General features: G+C 34.8%; 3 protein-coding genes across 21 annotated transcripts in view; 2 read left to right on the forward strand and 1 right to left on the reverse strand.

The window, feature by feature from the left end:
* The window catches only part of LOC144956720 (dnaJ homolog subfamily C member 27-like), a 12946-nt gene extending 1037 nt beyond the window's left edge, over positions 1-11909 (forward strand). The window contains exons 3-7 of the mRNA XM_078887397.1: positions 328-397; positions 6354-6518; positions 8419-8535; positions 9899-10059; positions 11449-11909. Of these exons, the coding sequence (XP_078743523.1) occupies positions 328-397; positions 6354-6518; positions 8419-8535; positions 9899-10059; positions 11449-11575 (640 nt within the window). The 3' untranslated portion in view covers positions 11576-11909. The remainder of the gene's footprint in view (positions 1-327; positions 398-6353; positions 6519-8418; positions 8536-9898; positions 10060-11448) is intronic.
* Positions 1-20000, forward strand: part of LOC144956633 (ras-related protein Rab-32-like) — a 271216-nt gene that overhangs the window by 192928 nt on the left and 58288 nt on the right. The window lies entirely within an intron of this gene.
* The window catches only part of LOC144957301 (uncharacterized), a 38988-nt gene continuing 37979 nt past the window's right edge, over positions 18992-20000 (reverse strand). For all 11 annotated transcript variants that reach the window (XM_078888427.1, XM_078888430.1, XM_078888429.1 and 8 more), the window contains exon 5: positions 18992-20000. This exon is cut by the window's right edge and continues 443 nt beyond it. The gene's annotated coding sequence lies outside the window, so the exon portion shown is untranslated.

Here is a 20000-nt window from a genome sequence, read left to right on the forward strand (position 1 = left end):
TAATTAATAATAATAAATAAAATAAATAATAATATATAATCATATCATCATCATCATCATCATCATCATCATCATCACCATCATCATCATCATCATCATAATAATCCTAATAATAATAGCAAGCCAGTTAGTTAGAAGTGCAATGTTATTCAATAAAGCAGCGTTCCAATTAACCAATTTCACTTGTGACCATTTACTGAAACACCCTATCAAGACTACACATATCTTTTTCAGTGGCTGTATTATATATTCACGTATAATAATATAATTCAGAGCATAATTTTATATGTTTGTCTGAAATCTTGTTTTTTGTTTGTTTTCTTACAGGGTCAGCTTGAATGACCGAGATGTCAAAGTCAACATCTTTGATATGGCAGGGCATCATTTGTTTTATGAAGTCAGTATTTTAAAAAATATATTTAAAATCCATTACTATGTTTGTCATTATTGTTTAAACCTGCTCGACCAATCAGATCCCAAAAATTACGAGCATCTGATTAATGTTCTCATATCTCTAGCTGAAGAATATTTCTCTCTCGGGACCATAAAATTCTGTATCTGTATCTGTATGGTTAGCGCTGAAGAAACCAATGGTCTGGTTGTATTTCAGCGGTGTCCTCATTGGGCGCGGACGCATGTCAGTTGGGCCTTGAAATCGTTTAGGTGTGGTGCCATGATGACCAGTTCATCCAGCCCATTCCACTCCGAGATAGTTCTAATGAAGAAAGAATTTCTGTAGTTTTGTGTTCTTGTCTGTGGGATTTTGACGCAGTTTGAATTGTTTGTGGCGTATCTGTCAATGGGGTTTTACGGTTATGTGGTTGGCGAAAGTGAGTGCTCGGATTTTTTTTTGTTTGGTCGTGGCGTGAAAAAGGAGTCTGCCTTTATTGATGGTATTTGATCTGTTATTATCTTGAACATGAATGACAGACGGGTTTCTTTTCTTCTTTGTTGGAGGCTGATGAGATTTCTTTCTTCTAACATTTTTGTCATGCATCCTGGGGTTCTGATCTTATAGTTCCCAGTTATGAACCGGGCGCCTTGTCTCTGGACTCTCTCAAGTTTTTGAATATCCTCTTTCAGGTAGGGGTCCCAGGCAACTGCTCCGTATTCCAATTGTGATCTCACAAGTGCGAGGTAGGCGTTTTGTTTGCATGACGTTGGGGCGTGGCTAAGGTTTCGGCGGAGAAACGCGAGAGTGCAGCTTGCCTTTTGGGTTATTTTGTTAATGTGTTTCCCCCATTTCAAGTCCTTTGAGAAGGTGATGCCAAGGTATGGGTTATCATCGACTTGTTTCAGGATGGTGTTGTTTAACTTGTAAGTCTCATTGTACTTTTTAGCTGTGCTGAGGATGTAGCATTTGTTTGCATTAAATTTCATTCCCCAATCATTAGCCCACTGTTCGAGACTATTCAAGTCCTCTTGTACAATTTTTGATCATTTGCAGATTTTTTCTTCTTCCAGTCATCTCATGGTTGAGTCGACTTGAAATGACAGCATCTTCCCTGTGGACAGCTGCTGACTGCATCAGCTGCGACAATCCTGTCAGTCTACACTATCAGTTCTGCTGGCTACTCTTCCCTTTTCCTCAACTCTACCTCAGATGTCCTTGTGACAGTTTTATGGCGTCTAGGTGTCAAACTTAGTTTTTGTTTTTATTACTTTCATTAGGGTCGTTGTATCAAGGATGTCACAGATTCTATTGTTCTTTTTCCAACTGTTTTCAGCGACGGAAAGTCCACATTCAAAGGCTAATTCTTTTCTCAATTGTTTGTTCAAGGTCCATGTTTCTGAGCCGTAGAGAAGTGTTGAGTGGACATAACATTTGAGTATTCTTATTCTCGTTTTCATCTGCGTTTGTTGCGAAGTTAAAATGTTATTCAGTTGACTGAACCTCGACTTAGCTATAGCAATCCTGTTTTTCACTTCCAGCTCATTCTTTCCGTTGTTGGTCATTGTCTGTCCAAGATATTTAAAAGAATCTACTTGTTCGATGTTTTGATTATTAATTTGGACTTTTGCGCTTTTTCAGGCTTCTTTGACATGACCATTACCTTCGTCTTTTGAACATTTGCAGATTTTATTGGTCGGTATATTAGACAGTCATCGGCGAATAACCTAATCTGAGATTTTACTCGTAGAGGTAGGTCATTGATGAAACAAAGAAATAGTATGGGTCCTAGCACCGTTCCCTGTGGTACTCCTTATATGACTGGACATTCATCCGATGACGTGCCGTCTAGGACTACTTTCATGGTACGTTTTGTGAGGAAATTACCAAGCCATGTGTGTAGAGAGCCACGAATTCCGTAATTTTCTAGTTTCTGCAGGAGTTTTTGGTGGGGCACAGTATCAATGCTTTGGAAAAGTCGAGGATGCCGATGTCTGCCTGAGTGTTGGCATTCTGGAGTCTCAACAGGTCGTTTACAGTTATTAGGAGTTGGCTTTCACACGAGTATCCTTTGCGAAACCCGTGGTTCAGGTCAGTTAGGATGTCATTGTTCTCAAAGTGGTTCATCATGTCTTACAGATTATATGTTCTAATAGTTTGGATATTACAGACGTCAGTGAGATTTGGACGGTAGTTCTCTGCTTTATTTTTGTTGCCTTTTTTTAATACAGGTGCGATGTTTGCCTTCAGCCAGTCATTAGGGAGCATCCCGGTGTCGACCGATTTTTTGAAAATTATGCATAATGAGGGGGCCAAACTCTCAGCACACTCCTTTAGTACTGTGTTGGGGATGTTATCTGGACCTGACGCCTTAGATGGATCGACGTTTTTCAGCAATTTTTCAACTCCTGAGATGTTTATGTTGATATTAGTAAGAGATTGGTCACACCTGTGTGATGTCGGTGGGGTGGTTGTATCGTGTGGATCATGAGGGGTAAAGACAGATTTAAATTGATCCAGGAGGATCGTTGCTTTATCCTTCCCCTCAATGTACAGGGTTTCATTTTCTTTCAATGGGGCTACACCAATGGAATCGTTTTTCTTGCTTTTTATGTAGTTCCAAAATGGCTTGATATTGTTTGTTTCAAGTCCTTTTTCTATGACATTGTTAATGTGCGTCCATTCTGCTTGCCTTATTTCACGCCTACTTTGACGCTGCAACGATTTGTATGTATCCCAGGTTCCGCTCAGTTTAGCCCGCTTGAATGCTTTTGCTTTGCGTCTTAGTAGTGCTCGTATTTTCCTGTTCATCCACGGCAGCGTTCTTGTATTTTTATGTAATTTTTGGGGAATTGACTCCTTGATTGCACTGAGTAGGCAGGACTGAAAACGGCTCCACATTTCATTTATATCCATACCGTTTTTGTGCTGTTCTGTGATCTCTGATGACAGTCCCTCAATTGGTTTTCATAGTGCGGCCCAGTTGGCCTTTTTGAAAAGGTATCATGTTTTGGGGGGTTGGTTCATATAATTGGGGTTTATTGTAGTTTCAGTAACAACGCAGGCATGATCTGATATTCCTGGTTGTGATGTTGAATGGATCAGTGATAGATTGGATACGAAAACAAGATCTAAAATATTGTCACCGCGTGTGCATTCTTCATGAATTTGTGTGAGGTGCGCTCCTGCTGTAATGTCGATGAGGCTTTGTTGTATTGCAAATTGTGGCAGACAGATAACGTTTTTGAACCGTCCCAGTTTATATCAGGACAGTTAAAGTCTCCTGTTAGAATCATTTGGTTTGGATTTTTTTCTGAGTTGATTATTTCAAGCGATTTTTGCAGTTCTACGATGTCAGTTTCGTTTCGATGGGGCATGTAGAACGATCCAACAAGGATGTTTTTATGGCCTTGGATTTTAACGCTTACCCAAATTATCTAACAGTCAGTTTTGAATTTTGTTTGCTCACAGCCTGTGAGCTTTCTATCAACGAGTATGAATACTCCACCTGCCGGTCGCCTGGTCTCATCGTCTTCATTTTCACTTCCTTCAACTTCTGCCTCTTCTCTAGGTAGTTTTCTGTCATTTCGGAATACCTCGTATTCTTTGGGGAAGATTTCACATGCCTTAATATTGTCATTTAGCCACAACTCTTGTCCACAGACAATGTCTGGTTCATGTTTGTCAATGAGTGCACAGAATTCAGCCATTTTGTGTACAATGCTGCGACAGTTCACTGTTAGAATTTTTAGATTGTTATTAGTAGAATTTAAATTATTGCATTTTAATTTGACTGAGTTGTTTTTGATGTTTTCTTTGGCGTCTCTTTGTTTTTGTTTTTGTTTCCTTCCACCTTTATTTCCTCTTTTTGTTATTTTTCTGTATGCTTTGAATAATTTAATAGATCTCAAAAGGTTCACTATTTCTAAATTTGGTGTATTATTAATTGTGTGTCGTATTGTACGTAAGTGTTGGGGTGAATAGTTATAACAATAATTAGGTGTTGTTATTCTCGGTGTTCATCGTCGACCGTTTTAATACGATTAAAATAGCTCACTGTTTTTTTCCTTAAAATCGTAAAATGTAAACAACAATGGTAAATCCTTGCAAAAATTTTATAAAACTTTAAAGTATTGCTAAATTAATTGTTTAAAATCCACGAATTTTCGTCAAAAGCAGCACAAACTCATACGAAATCCTCTGAATATGAAATAAAATTCGTCCTGTATAGAAATAACACTTAAAACAGCCGTAAAATGAAGTAATTTTAAGAGCTCTGTGAAAAGCAGCCTTCCAGCGCTGAACACATTACACATTACCCAAATTATAAAACAAATTAGGTAAAGAAATCAAAGAAGCCCCCGAGCTCAGTAAATTAAAGGGAACTTTTGAAAACATTCCTCTTCAGACAGACTTTAGTTTTATAAAAGTATTTGTATTTAGTGATACATATTGTCTTTGTATGTGTAGCGTCGTGAGCACTTTGTAGATTTTTTTACACTGTAGAAATTATTTATTGCATGCGTGACCCATCATCTCAAAATGGTTTTATGTCGGAATGATCTACGAGCTGAAAATTCAATTTAGAGCCCAAAACACAAAACTTGGGGTTAGTTTCTTGTTGATATGGTGAACAATAACTACTATTTATTGCATTGCATTTCAATCAAAGTTCATATTTCTCATTATTTTGTTTCTCAACTCAATTTCAGGGTACCGGTCATCTCAACATAATACATTTCTTGAGATAGGGAGTCAAATATTACATATTTCCTAATATAATTTTACACATTGCATAAATCTTATTCGAGCTGTGCAAGTGCTAGAGACAATTTCACATTATTTAGCTCAAACCAAAAGGTATGTCCCAGCAAATGCTGACTGCATATTTAGAAATGGACTATCGGTCTATTGACTTCAACTAAAGAAGACTCTTTTGTTAAAAATTTGAAACTGCCTTTTCAGTTTGATGTAAATGTACCTTAAGTTTTTAAGTACTCTGCCCTACACTTGTTTGTCAAATTTGTTGAGAATTTCTTGTACGTTGTAGGTAAGTTTAAACCTACAGTTGAAAAGAAAAAAAACAAAAACAAACATTAAAAAAACTAAAAACAACAACAACAAAAAACCAAAAAAAAAAAACAACGCACTGTACTTCGATTTAGAAGCTCAATTGTTTTAGTTTGTTTTTTCTTGATTATATGAAAATCTTAATAATAATGCTGAAAACTTATATAGCACTATAACTCCGAGACACCAGACTCTAAGCCCGGAGGGGATTGAGTGAGTGATATGCTTCACTCTGGAAAGGAATTTTCTTTTTCTTTGAAGCTAATGCCATCATGATGATGACAAATCTTCCAATCTTTTGTACATGCCCATTAATTGTTTGAATTGAACATGGCTCGTTGCCGACGATACAATGTCAAAATCATTAATTAAGTGTCATGTAAATATTATTTTGAAAATTTGTGATAACTTACTGATTAGAGGACTTTTGTTTGTTTTGTGCGACTATGTGGTCTTGTGGTATGACACTTGCTTTTGGATCAGAAGGTCCTGGGTTCGAGCCTCACTCGGCGCAAAGTTGAGTCCTTGGAAAAAGCTCTTTACTCACATTCTCTCACCGTACTCAGGTGTAAAATGAGTACCTTACCATTAACAGCATTATCTCTGTCCGAAAAAATTATAATATCGCCTTACAGGCTTCATGTCATGTCTTGTCCTAAATGTTAAATGTTGCTGTTGGACAGTGAGCACTTGTAAAGCACTTTGAGCATGTTTAGTGGATATTGTGCTCTATAAAAGCTCAATTAATTTTTTTTTTTTTGTTTTTTTTTTGTTTGTTTTGTATAATAGTCTACTGACTGATGAAGAGAAATATTAATTAGACTGTTCTTTATTAAACTTTTAATTGCCCCCCCCCCTCCCCCCCCTCCTCCTCCTCTTGTTCTATTATTAGGTACGGAATGAGTTTTACAAAGACACCCAGGGCGCCATTTTGGTTTATGACGTCAGCGACCGTGGCAGTTTTGAGGCCTTAGATTACTGGATGGAAGAAGCCACCAATGAGATTGGAAGTAAATCTGATCTTGACAGTGTTGTTTTCTGTGTCTGTGCCAACAAGGTAACTTATAATACTCAATAATAAATTAAATTAGTATAATGCCTTTCTCCCATTTTTACAGGCTCTGGGCTCTTTATATACATAAAATAAATATATAAATAAATAAATGAATAAATACACAAATAAATAAATAAATAAATAGGCAAATAAATATACAAGTAAATAAATAGATAAATGAGTAAATAATAAATGAATAAACAAATAGATAAATAAATGAATAATAAATAAATAAAAAAATAAATGAATACAATGAAAAATAAAAACATAGAAATCTCAGTTACTTACATAGCGAATAGACAACACATCTTACAAACATGATACCTAAAACTTTATTTTTGAAATGGCAGCGTTGTTTTGTAAAACTACAAAGAATCAATGATTGTTGTCAAGTTCTTTATTCTTCTGTTATTTATGATCCTTGGTCTCAATACCTAAGTAGTATAGTGATGTCCAGGAGAAATGGAGAAGAGGGAAAGAGTGGAATAATGGAATAAGAAAGATTAAGAGCAAAAGAATGCGAATCTATTTCCATCCATTCATGTTATAATCAAATAAAAATAAAATGATACTACAATAAAATAAAAATAGAATCTCAGTTGTCTATAGATCGAATAAAACACATCTTAACAAAACATGTTTACTAAATACTTCTAGTTTTAAATGGCAGCGTAATTAAGTTGTTTAAAACTAGCATCTTTGCAATCATGATTTTTCCAATTCATTTATTCTTCTATTTTCTGACATCCTTGTCTCAATACCTAATGCCTGTCATCTGAGAGAACCTGTACTGAAAACTGAATTTATAATCCCTAAGAGGAAAACTATTACTGAGCAAAAAGCACTGCTCTGGCATTAAGAAGAACATCAACCTCCCCCTTCCCCTCCCCATTTCCCTCATGAGCTTACATGAGGTGCTTTGTTCACGGTTACATAGCAAGTCTCGTGGGATGCAAACTCCTACATTTAGGTTATCAAACTGAGCCATACCAATGAGCCGCACTGCTTACAGTCTTATTGATCGAATATGAATCAGGTTATATGCTCTCTCAAATGAGGACCTGAGAGCAAGAGCAGAGGTGGAGTTTCTGGAGAGTCTCACTAAAAGGAGAAGATGTCATTGATTGAGGCATGCCTGTCGCATGCTTGATGAACACTGATAAGGAAGGCTCTGCGATGGACACCCGAAGGGAAAGAGGAAGTGAAGCCACCCCCAAGGAGACTTGGAGATGTACCTCGAGATGGCCACAAGAAGTACAGCTGACAGGACCAGGTGGAGATCCCTTGCATCGCCTAAAGGTCCAGCAGGCCCAGAGGGGATTGAGTGAGTGAGTGATATGCTTTCACTCTGGAAAGGAATGTTCTTTTTCTTTGAAGCTAATGCCATCATGATGATGACAAATGTTGCAATCTTTTGTACATGCCCATTAATTGTATGAATTGAACATGGCTCGTTGCCAACAATACAATGTCAATTTGCATTTGGTTCTATCCACCTGTTGTTTAACTCACTCAACCCTAACACCGATTATATCTGTAGTTACCTGAGTTACTTTTACCCCATGCCTATTTATTAACATTTTTCTGAGACAAATTATAGGCGTAGTATCAAAGCTATTGTTTTTAGTTTTTGAATGTTTATGATAGTTGGATAAAACTATCTATGTACATGCTCATTTTCAATACATTTTTTTTCCAATTTTGAAAAGTAGCAAAAATCTCTAGGGTTGAGTGAGTTAATATGATCTCTCGATATTGTGTTCATCGATGTGATGGTTTGGTCTTGAATTTTTTAGTTTTCTGCATTTTAATATTTTGGCTTGAAAATTGTGTTTTTCACACTGATAATGATCATGCTTTCCTTCAATTATTGACAATAAATGTAATTATATCCAAACAACAGACAGACTTGAGGCGTTCAGTAGACGAGACGGAGGGACAGCTTTGGGCTGATAGTCACGGTTTTCATTTCTGTGAGGTATCGGCAGCAACAGGGGAAGGAATCAATGAAATGTTTAAGGTAAACTAAATACAATGGCCGTCTGAAGCTGCCTGTGTGGACTGAAATAACGATATGTATTGAATTGTAAGCTTCAATTTATTAGACGAAGACAGATACTGTGGACGTTTCAGGTTTCCCCTTTATCAACAACGCACTAAGGATGAATGAGATATTTGTGAATGGTGTAGCTAAGGTGTGGACTGTAAAAGTATTGAACATAATTAGATGAAACATTGAAAATTATCATTAACATTTGAAGTTTTGTTGTTTTTGTTTTGTTTTGGTTTTGGTTCGTTTTGGTTTTTTTTAATTGGGGGGGGGGGGGGTAGGGAGCGGTGTTCTGTATGACTTTGTTTTATTTAGCTCTATCAAAAATATCTTTTTCTTTAAAAGTTTTTTTTTTAATTGTGAATTATTGTATAGTGAAAAAACGTTGTCCTTGCATCACGCATGACAAAAATAACTAAAACAAGCAAGTTCTGTTATCATCTGAGAACTATGTAATACGAGTTGGAATCTGTCAAAATCATTTCCTGCTTAGTCAATCAATAGATTCAAAGTTCAAATCCTGTGTGGATTGTCTGGATGATACGAAGCTGTTAGATACTGTGGACTGTGAAAATATCAAATTAAGAAATTAAGAAATTAAGACCTCGACTGGGGATCGAACCTCAGACCGGTAATCAGAAGGTCTGAGGTTCGATCCCCAGTTGAGGTTGGCTGATTTATTGGGGATGGTTTTTTTCTTGTGTTTTACTTTTTCTTGCTTTGTCTGGCACCTTTAGTACACACTTAATCAGATTGTAAAAAGTAATGAACAATAATGAATATAACAGCTTTGAAAAATAACAAAATTCCAAACACAGAACGTTTTGGGATCAAAACTCTTCATCAGCTAATAATAAAAACATCACTTAAGGTCCAGAAGAAAAAAATGGCAGAGAAATATATGGCACGTTTTGTCCGCAAAGTAATTTCAAAATAAGATCGTATTACTTGTGGACTGGGGGTGCCGATAACTCAGTTGGTAGAACACTCGCTTTACACACAAAAGGAACCGAGATTGATCTCAGGTGCAGTTGAGATTTTTTCTGACCTCCCTGTCCACCCAGCTGTGATCGGGTAGCTGGGTCTGTTAGATGTGGTGGAAAGTACTTTGCGATAGACTAGCGTCCTATCCAAAGGATAGCAAGCAATTGCTATTATCCGTTTCACGCTATAGAAACCAGGATATACTCCGGCTCCATGGGCCTGATGGCTCTGGACTACTTTTTTACTTGTGGACAGGAAGTACCAAATACTACTACCTACTTACTTTACAATCTTTGATTACATCTTCCGTTTCATACAACATTGACATTTTCATTGTATTTAATTCCAGCTACTGTTTGAAGGGGTGGTCAAGACGTTTGAAAATGGAGGCAAACGAGAAATGGTCACGACACAACTCGGCTACAATAAGGAACAGATTGAAGCCATTCAAAGGTTGAAGAATGCCAAGAATGATTACGAGAGGCTTGGAATTCATCCTGGCGCATCAAAGTAAGTTGGATGTGTTTGTTTTTTTTTTCTTCTTTTTCTTACAGTTACTCGTGAAAGTATGTTCTAAGAAGAGCAGAGCTCATGCTTACTTTTTCAGCTCATTAACTCTCTCCTTACCAGCCATTTTCAGCATTTTCCTCAAAACTTCTCACCCAACTAACACAAAAATAAAATATATTTTTTATCACTCAAACACAATAGCAGTAAAGTTCTTGCGATAAATAAATTCATTAGCAAAACATACTCTACAACACACTATTCTTTAAATTTTATGATGTACAAGAGGAATTTGAATAAGAAAAATGTTGGTTGTATCGTAACGAATATGACGATTTTCCTATAGTTGGTAAGGAGAGGGTTAATTTTATTATCAATGTTTTTAGGTTTATATTGTAATACGTGAGTCTGGAAGGCTCAGTTGGTAGGGCAATTGTTCACATGCAAAGAGACCGAGATCGATCCCAGGTGATGCCAAGATGTTTTGTTTTGTTTTTTTTTCCGATCTTCCTGTCCTCCCAGCAGTGATTGGGTAGTTAGGTCTGCTAGATCTGGTGGAAAGTACTTTCTGGTAGAAAGCATCCTATCTAAAGGGTATCAAGCAATTGGTATTGTCTGTTTCATGCTATTTAAAGAAGGATAAACTCTGGCTCCATGGGTTTCGAAGGACTACTTCTATTATAAAACACTTTTGTGTGAAAAAATTCTCAAGTAATGTTTTTATTGTGTGTATGCACTTATAACAATTTAAAATGATGAGAAAAATAGGGTATGGAGGCGAGCCAGATGAAAACAGAGAATAAAAAGTCACGGGGTCAGTGCCAAACTCAGGATCCAATTGCACAGCACCTTCCACCAATCAAATATACTGGCAGTGAGAGAGAGAGGCTTGATGTGTGGTGGAACAAATATTATGTGTAGTTTCTCACTCTCCAGAAGTTAGCTGAAACATCAATTATAGATTATCATCTCAAGTTCTCTAAAAGTGAGCAAGTCTTAATGCAGTAAAATAGAGCTATCACCATCAGCACTTTAAAAAATAAAGTATTCCTTCAGAGCCATTCGGCCAATGGAGCCGAAGTTTATTCCGGTTTCTATAGCGTGAAACGGACAATAGCAATTGCTTGCTATCCTTTGGATATGAGCTAGTCTATTTCAAAGTACTTTCCTGCAAACCTAACAGACCCAGCTACCCATTCACTGCTGGGTGGACAGGGGGGTCTGAAAAAATTCTCGACTGCACCCGGGATCGATTTCGGTCCCTTTGTGTGTGAAGCGAGTGGTCTACCAACTGAGCTGTCGGGGTGAATCAGCACTGCTTTATACATTTTATTTTGCAGGAGGACGGTCGTATTTGAATAAATAGATAAATTCACTCATTTCTTTCCCCAGGGATGAGATCAACAAAGCCTACCGTAGTCTCGCTGTCCTGCTCCATCCAGACAAAAGTGTCGCACCAGGAAGTGAAGAGGCCTTCAAACTCTTGGTGACAGCAAGGACGACCCTCCTCAAACGATAACGACTGATATTTATGCGTATGTGTGTATGTGTGTGTGTGTGTGTGTGCGTGTGTGTGTGTCTGTGAATATTTAATAGAAGATAAAACCTGGTCTCAATCATAATTCAACTTCCATTGACTAAGACTGATCATCATTTTATCCCTTCACATAATACAGCACTTGCTGGATTCTAGAACGCTGTCCAGAGAAGCCAAAAAGAGTGCTAGACTCTGTGTGTGCCAAAATCTGATGCTCATGGGACTAGCGACTTACTACTTACTGACTTACTTACTTAATTCCAGTTTCAGGATTTTTCCTGAAATATCTTACCTACCCAACACAAAAAAAAAAAAATTTTCCAACTCAAACTCAAAATATAATAATTACATACAGTACATAATTTTGTGCTGCCAAACACGCTTTAAAAAACAGCATCAGTTCCTTATAAATATAAGAAATATTTTCTACAAATTTTGTGATGGGCAAAACAAATCTGAATAACAAAAACGTAATGTAACAAATGTGATGATTTTCCTGTAGTTACTAAAGAGAGGGTTAAAGAGCAGATGACTAGAATTTCTCAATTTTAATCATTTTGACTTTCAGCCTGTTTTCCAATATATCTAACCCACTCTACCATAACATAGAAAGGAGATTGTGGCTCACATTTGCCATGTTTTCCAATATCTGATCCACTCTACTATAATATCAAACAGAGAAGTTGGGTCTTTATGATAAAGTGGTCACTGCTGATTTCTAAACATAATATTGCTGATCTAATGCACCGATTGTGTGTCGGTGTCGACAACCTCTTGTATCTTCCATGCCCTTGCTAGTCGTCCTTCAATGTTTGATTGCTCCATCTATCAAATCAAATCAAATCATATCATATCATATGTAATCATGAAAAAATTATGTTTTGGTATGAGGTCATCATTGTTTGAAATTTTTTTTTTCATTTTCATTTTTTTCCTTTTTTTTTTTTTTTTTTTTGATTTGTTTAATTATAGATTTTAGTATTATCTTTTATTTCTTATTTTTTTTATTGGAGGGGGGGGGGTGTAAATTTTTTATTCCTAAAATAGCGTACTCTTTATTTTATTTTATTTTTTTACAAGCGCTGAAATATTGAAGAGAAAAGTGTACATGAATGAAATGATGTGGTGGTGGCGTTGTTAAGATGATTCATCCACATCATCTCATTCATCTGTAGTGTTTCATTCATCCTGTTTGTTGATAAAGGGGAAACCCGAAATGTCCATTCTATCTGTTTTTGTAATGAAATTGAAGCGTACATTCAATTTCACATTGTTCTTTATTTCTTCAAGCAGCAAGATTTACAATACAGATTTTATATTTATTTACACATATTCACGGACAGGTTGTAATTGAAACTCATTATACTTTGGACATTCCATATGATCTTGGACTATACTGTATTACTAGGAAGTCCCAGGTTTGAGAGTTTTTGGCTAGATGAGGGTATCTAATTGTAATCCATCGATACTTGGAGGCCAAGTTTCTGGCAAGAAAAAATGTAATCGTTTTTTCCACCAAAATACGATGGAATAGGAAATAATAGTGATCTGTTAAGCATGGTAATGGTATGTGACATGTGTGTTTGTGTGTGTGTGTGTGTGTGTGTGTGTGTGTGTGTGTACGGGAATAGGAAACAAGGGCGCTATATGAAAATAAAATCTTGTTTCCGATGGCTTGCTGAAAGGGGGGGGGGGGGGGGGGGGGGGGGGGAGAGAATGAATGAGGCATCATGAAACAGGCGCCTTGGGCATGGTGAAACTATGGAAATGAGGTATACAAATATTATGTATATTTGTTATATTTATTTATTCTGTATGTGTATTTTGTGTTACCAATTTGCATATAAGGTGTATTCTGATTGTATACTGCCTATTATTATTATTATTTATGCAATTTTGGATAAACTTATGCATTTTTCATGTTTTATTTTATTCAGCTTATCATTCTACCAAGATTAGTGAAAATTAGTGTGTATTTATGTGTGTAAGTCATGTTTGATGAGTCGTTAAAATTAAAGTGAGTAAATGTGACTCATATAAAAGGGGATAACACAAAGCAAACAACGTTTCGGCCTTTGTCTTTTGTAAGGAGACACAAACAACAAGACACAAAAATTACAGTTTGTCAAATCATGTGCAGTGGCATGTCATGCGGCAGACGATCCCTTTCTAGAAACATCCCAACCCTCTGGAACAAATTTCCAAGAGAATTTAGGCATTCTTCATTGGAAGATATGTTTTAAAAAGCATCTTTAGACTTTGTTATTTTCCAAATTGAATTGTTGATGCCCCTGTAAAGCGCTCTGAGCACTTCCTCGTCATATGGTAGAGCGCTCAACAAATATAATATGATATATTATTATTATTATTATTATTATTATTATTATTATTATTATTATTATTATTATTATTATTATTATTATTTGTAACTTAATATTTTTGTATAATGTTTATCTCCTTATAAGGACCAAGGGTTATGGCGTTGTTTGTTTTGCTTTGTTCTCTTTTATGCCATTCACACATTTACTCACTTCATTTTTCTCTCCATCTTATTGAATTGGCTTATTTCGGCACTTTTAGCATTTGGTAAATCATGTCTGATATTTTGAAGAATTCACCCTTGACTGCTGAATGAATAATTATTTCTAACATGTCAAAAGAACGTCCATTATTTAAATTATATGATATAGGGATTGAGATTAGCGGAAGAGTAGCGTCCCTTGATTGGACGTCACCCATAGTCTGTGACGTCACCGGCGGAAAAGTTATTAGAGAGAGAACGTCATGTTGGTTGTGCGCATGCGTCTCTCGTCTTCGCGGATTCACAAACTGTGGATGACGTCCAATCAAGGGAAACTACTCTTCCGCTAATCTCATTCCCTATATATATATTTTTTTTTTTTTGTTTGTTTGTTTTTTTATTTTTTTTTGTTTTTTGTTGTTTTTTTTTTGTTTGTTTTTAAGAAATGATTTTTGTAATAGAATACATTATATAATTTTAACAACTCTTTTGAAAGTTAAATTAAATGAATTATAACCATAATATTGGAATTAAATTGGCATTTTTGTTGTTTTGTTTTGATTAACCGGAATTAGAATTATTAATATTATTATTATTATTATTATTATTATTATTATTATTATTATTATTATTATTATTATTATTATTATTATTATACAATTGCTGGGATTGAAGCTTAGGTCTTGTTCTAGGCAAGTTACTGTTACTTATATCAATACATCATGCCTACCTACTGTTACAAGGGTTGCAATAGCTCAGTTGGTAGAGCACTCGCTTCACAATCAAAGGGACTGAGATCTATCCCGGGTGCAGTCGAGATTTTCTTCTGTCCACCCAGCAGTGATCGGGTAGCTGGGTCTCATTGATATAGCAGAAAGTATGTTGAGATTGACTAGCATTCTATAGCAAGCAATTGCTACTGTCTGTTTAACGCTTTAGACACGGAATAAACTTACGGCTTTGAAGGACTACTCTTTTACAATTTATCCCCAAGGTGAAATTTGCGTTTAGGGTTTTTTTGTTTTTTGTTTTTAAGGGTTGTACGGCGCTTGCAACACATTTAGGTTATATCAGCGCCAGTAAAAAGGAAGAAAATGGGATAGTTAAGAGTTATAGAATTACAATTAAAGTACCCAAGAAAAAGTAAGACATAGGGGAACTGGGAACAAATAGGGATCAGATGTAGATTCCAACAGCATACAACCAATGTACTTAGTTTGAGATCACCTGATAGTCTCATCCAGACACCAGCACAGGTCCCAACTAAGAGGAATACACTCAAATGTTTACCAATTATATAATATAATATGTAAACTAAACATAATACAATGTATAACAGAGAGATGATTTACAAGGAAAAAAATATCATCTCCCAAAACTATAACTATACATTCGACTGTTTCCCTCCCAGCCAAGGAGCTCCGGCAAGGATCAGGACAAAACTAAGTAATCTCATTCCAAGACAATGACAGGAAACAATTGGGAAACGGGTATGGGGGGATAGAAGACAGAGCATGTACCTCCCTGCCCACTATGGGAGGTCAGGATCCCCACCCAGTGTTTAGGGTTTATACCAAGAGGAAACTAGAATAACACAGACATTTATATTTTAATTCATTTCAATTTCATTTCTTAATTTCCTCCAACAGGGATTAGATAACCTCCATCACAACATTGTAAACAAAAACAATAAATTCCTGTTTTATTTTTCAAAATCAAATTTTATTGCAGAAAATCAACAGAAAATATGAAATAAAGACTTGGCAAATTGGTTCCTGTCAGAATCGAATAGAAGGCAGATAGGAAAACTATCACGATGCTGCTGCTGCTGCTATGTAAATTCTTCATTTCTTGCAATGTTGCCAGTTGGGTTGTAAACAAGAAGAATTCATAAAAATATAGAAAATAGCTTTACATTCATTACTTATTATATTATTATTACATAACGCGCATGCACCATAACTTAACAACATACATATTTATTGTTATCTAAACGCCAGATTGATTCTTTTTAAGTTTATATCTTTTAAAAACATATGGACAAGAACTTAATGATTTTTTATTTATTTTTTTTTTAATGTAGTTTTTAAAGTTTTTCCTCTCTTCAGTGCAACAAAGGGAAGGGACATAATCAAATCAGAAACAATGGTAAATATAAACCATCATGGATTATGTCCCTTGTTGTACTCTTTATAATAATATTATCCTGTAACAATGGAAAGGGACATAATCAAATCAGAAACACAGATAAATATAAATCTTCATGAATTATGTCCCTTACTGACAATAATTTTGCCCTTGCCCTCACAAGGAACCGAATCGTAGACCAGCTGAGTTTTAGTCCTTTGGTCTTGTGCAATGACAACACTAGGCATTTGAAAGCTAAGTAGAAGACAACAAACCTTACCATCTACCTATTTCCCGGCCCACATAAATCTACTAAAAAAACGATGTTTTAAACTTAGATCAATAATAATTATCTTCAAAACGAAAGAAACATTAATATTAATACCTATTATAATCTGAATTATTTTAACTCCCAACAGAAGAGAGGTAGGTGGAAAGGAAGACGTTTTGAAGATAAAAATATTACCTGGCATAATATTAGATTTGACTGTTGTAAATGATAGTAATAACAATAATGAAAATGATGATGATGATGATGATGTTGATGATGATGAAGATGATAATAATAATATTAATAATAATAATAATAATATAATATTATGTTGGTATTGTTATTAGGTATTATTTAGAAACAAAAACAAAATAGTGAAATAGTTAAAAAATAAAACAACTATAAAACATAAATGATAGAATTTCATAAGCTTATAATGTATAATTTTCCTCCAAAAAAGAAGGAAAACAATTTTAAGTTACAATGCTGTTTTTTTTGGCAGGAAAACAATTTTGATGCATCAAAAATATAATAAAACAATGTAATAAGTAGGTAAGATACTTTTGTTTTATTTGGACAGTGAGGTGAAAAGCAGAAACTATGGCAAAGAAAATTGTTCCTAATTCAAAAACAAGTCATGACACGAAAAACTAGATAATCATTCTTTTTGAGTTTTTTTGTTTTGTTTTGTTGTTTTTTTTAATTTTAATATATTTTTTGGTCATTTACCCCGATTTGTCATGGGGGAGGCTAAGGTGTTAGTCAGAGATCGCCACAGATGAAGTTCCCAAGTAGATGCCTTATGCTTCAGATGGAGTTAAAAGGAATAAAGAAGAAGGAAGAAAAATTAAGACAGCAGATGGGAAGAGAAAGCGAGGAAGACCCAATGAAACCTGGCGATTGACCATGGAAAAAGAATTAAAGGAAGCAGGTCTGTCCTGGAATACAGCCACCGCATAAGCAGCCGACCGCAAAAAAAAAACAAAAACAAAAACAAAAAAAAACCAAAAAAATGGAGATGTCTGGTGGATGCCCTGTGTGCCTCAAGGCCTGAAGAGGGTTAAGTAAGTAAGTAAGTAAAATGAAGAGCCCGATTAACCCTTTAATGGTGATCCTGGATTTTTCCTTTTCATCGTAGACAGGGCGACGTACGCCATTATGCTGACGACAGGACGGTGTGTCAAAAGCTTACAGAAATCAACGTGTCACAAACTGGTGAAATAATGTTATATAAAGGGTAATTTTATACAAGCAAGATAGCATTATCAATATGTCAACAAAACATGATATTATACGATTCTTACACTCTTGCTTTTTTTAATTCCGGACGTGCTCTCAACCGCTGCACGAGCTTGCGAGTACGCGTTGAGAACAAAGTTAGAATTATATGTATAAGTATAAGCCGCAAGAGTGTAAGAAATCTTTTATTTTACCCCTCAATCCATTCCGATTTCGTCATCTTTGAATAAAAGACATGTTCAAAAATATTTAAATGATACTTCTTTTTTTCAAAAATCTAATTTTAGTGAAATTTAAAGCTTGATAACCTGACGTCACAAATTGTTATTGTAAACTTGATATCACTACGCGTTACTATTTATAGGGAGGGGCAGAATAATGAATTGTAATATCTTATCATATAATGATAAAAAGTAACACACATTATGTGTAATATCTACATCCCATAATATAATACTGACCTAAAAATAATAAAAGGGTGTTTACAATTTTAATTATGACTAAAATATTTCATTTAAAATGTGAGTGGCCCTTCGCTCTAGCTATTTAGCAACAGTGAGTGTAAGTGATTTAAACATTACTATACAACACACTTAAAAATAGAAATTACGTCATTCATCAACACACGTGATAATAAGACTCACGGAGACTTTCAATACATACAAACCTAAGAACACCCATTGTTATTATGTACACATTAATACAATATTATAGTAAATAAGAGATTGTGGTTACATTGTATATTATTGTAAAGAATAAGACACGGGATTAATTATGAGCAAAACCTAACAGCGGCGGTCTAATTCTTTCATGAAACTTAGCAGTAACTATGTAGATATTGCTTTAATAGAAAAATAAACACAAATTGAATCGAACTGCAACCAAAAAATTGAGTAAAAGTAATGTTTGTTTAACCGGAACACGGTGTGTGCGCATGCCCGGAAGTGTGTATTAATTAAATTGTTCGGGTTTTAGAGCACACAAAAACATACTAAAACCTGGGTAGCTGTGCTGGGTTGTGCGGGTGGTTAATCAAAGGTTTCCTTTGACCAACAAAACACTAGGCTACATCCACTGGCCTGAGTTTTCCTACTACTGCAACTGTAAATACATAATATAATGATTTTATAGCATAAACAAATTCTTTTAAACTTTTAGGACAAATTTGAAAATTGAATTATTTTCCATAAGAATCAAAATTAAAGCTTAATTTTAAGAAATTTTGTTGTTGTTGTTGTTATTTTGTTTTTTTTGTTTTTTGTTTTTTTGTTATAATATTTGGTTGTCAGAGAATTTTTTTTCTAAATTTTGTCACATCGTTTTGTTCCAAAATATTTTTCCTTCTCCAAAGAGTGGAAGAAAATGCTGCTTTAAATCCAACAGAAATAAAATAGAATAAAAAAGCTGCTTTTTTTTTGCATAGGAAAAAACAATTCTCTACAGCAAATAAGTTATCAGGATTTTAACTCAATTCGCAAGTGTTGTAGATTTGTTTAAAAAGCAACTTGCAATTTTTTTAAAAGTTTAAAATCAGCATGAAAAAATGTTGAAACGTAACAATTTTCATATTAATTTTAAGCAAGATTTAAAATCATCTTTCTAAAACTAAAACATTGTAGAATAACTGTAACCATACCGGAATCACAACATTAAGTTGAGGTTTGTTTCTTACATTTTTTATACATAGAATAGTAGATAATATAATATAGGATTTTGGTTCAGAAGCGCAAAATAGATAGCAGCTGTATCTCAACGTCAAAAGCTATTTTATAGAATTTCTTTTTTCTTGCATATATTCGCGCCCTAATACAAAATATCATAGAATATATTATAATATATTATAACTCAACAGAGAGTTTCTATAAATTTAATTTGGGCATTAGAAGAAAAAAATATAAAAGAAATATCTTTATTATAACTATACACGATTACAATTTAATATCAATGAACAAAGGGAAAATATATTCGATAGAACAAATTAGCCCTTTTTATCGTTCATAAAGGAAACGAAAAAAAAATATTAATACAATCTTAATAATATTTTTTTTAATTATTAAATCCAACATACGATAGTATTTTCATTTGCCTTAATAAAAGCATATTAGTGATTTAAGTCAAACCGTTCTATACTGGGAAACTTTACCTCAAGGGGCAGATTTTCTTTACTTTTTTTTTTTTACTCTGGGCTAATTTGAGTTAATTCTGTTGTTGTGATAGATTTTTTATTAATTTTTTTTTTCTGAGTCGTC

Source organism: Berghia stephanieae, chromosome 11 (assembly GCF_034508935.2).
Source record: "Berghia stephanieae isolate SIO BIC M18660-M18661 chromosome 11, UCSD_Bste_1.3, whole genome shotgun sequence".
NCBI classification, from domain to species: domain Eukaryota; kingdom Metazoa; phylum Mollusca; class Gastropoda; order Nudibranchia; family Aeolidiidae; genus Berghia; species Berghia stephanieae.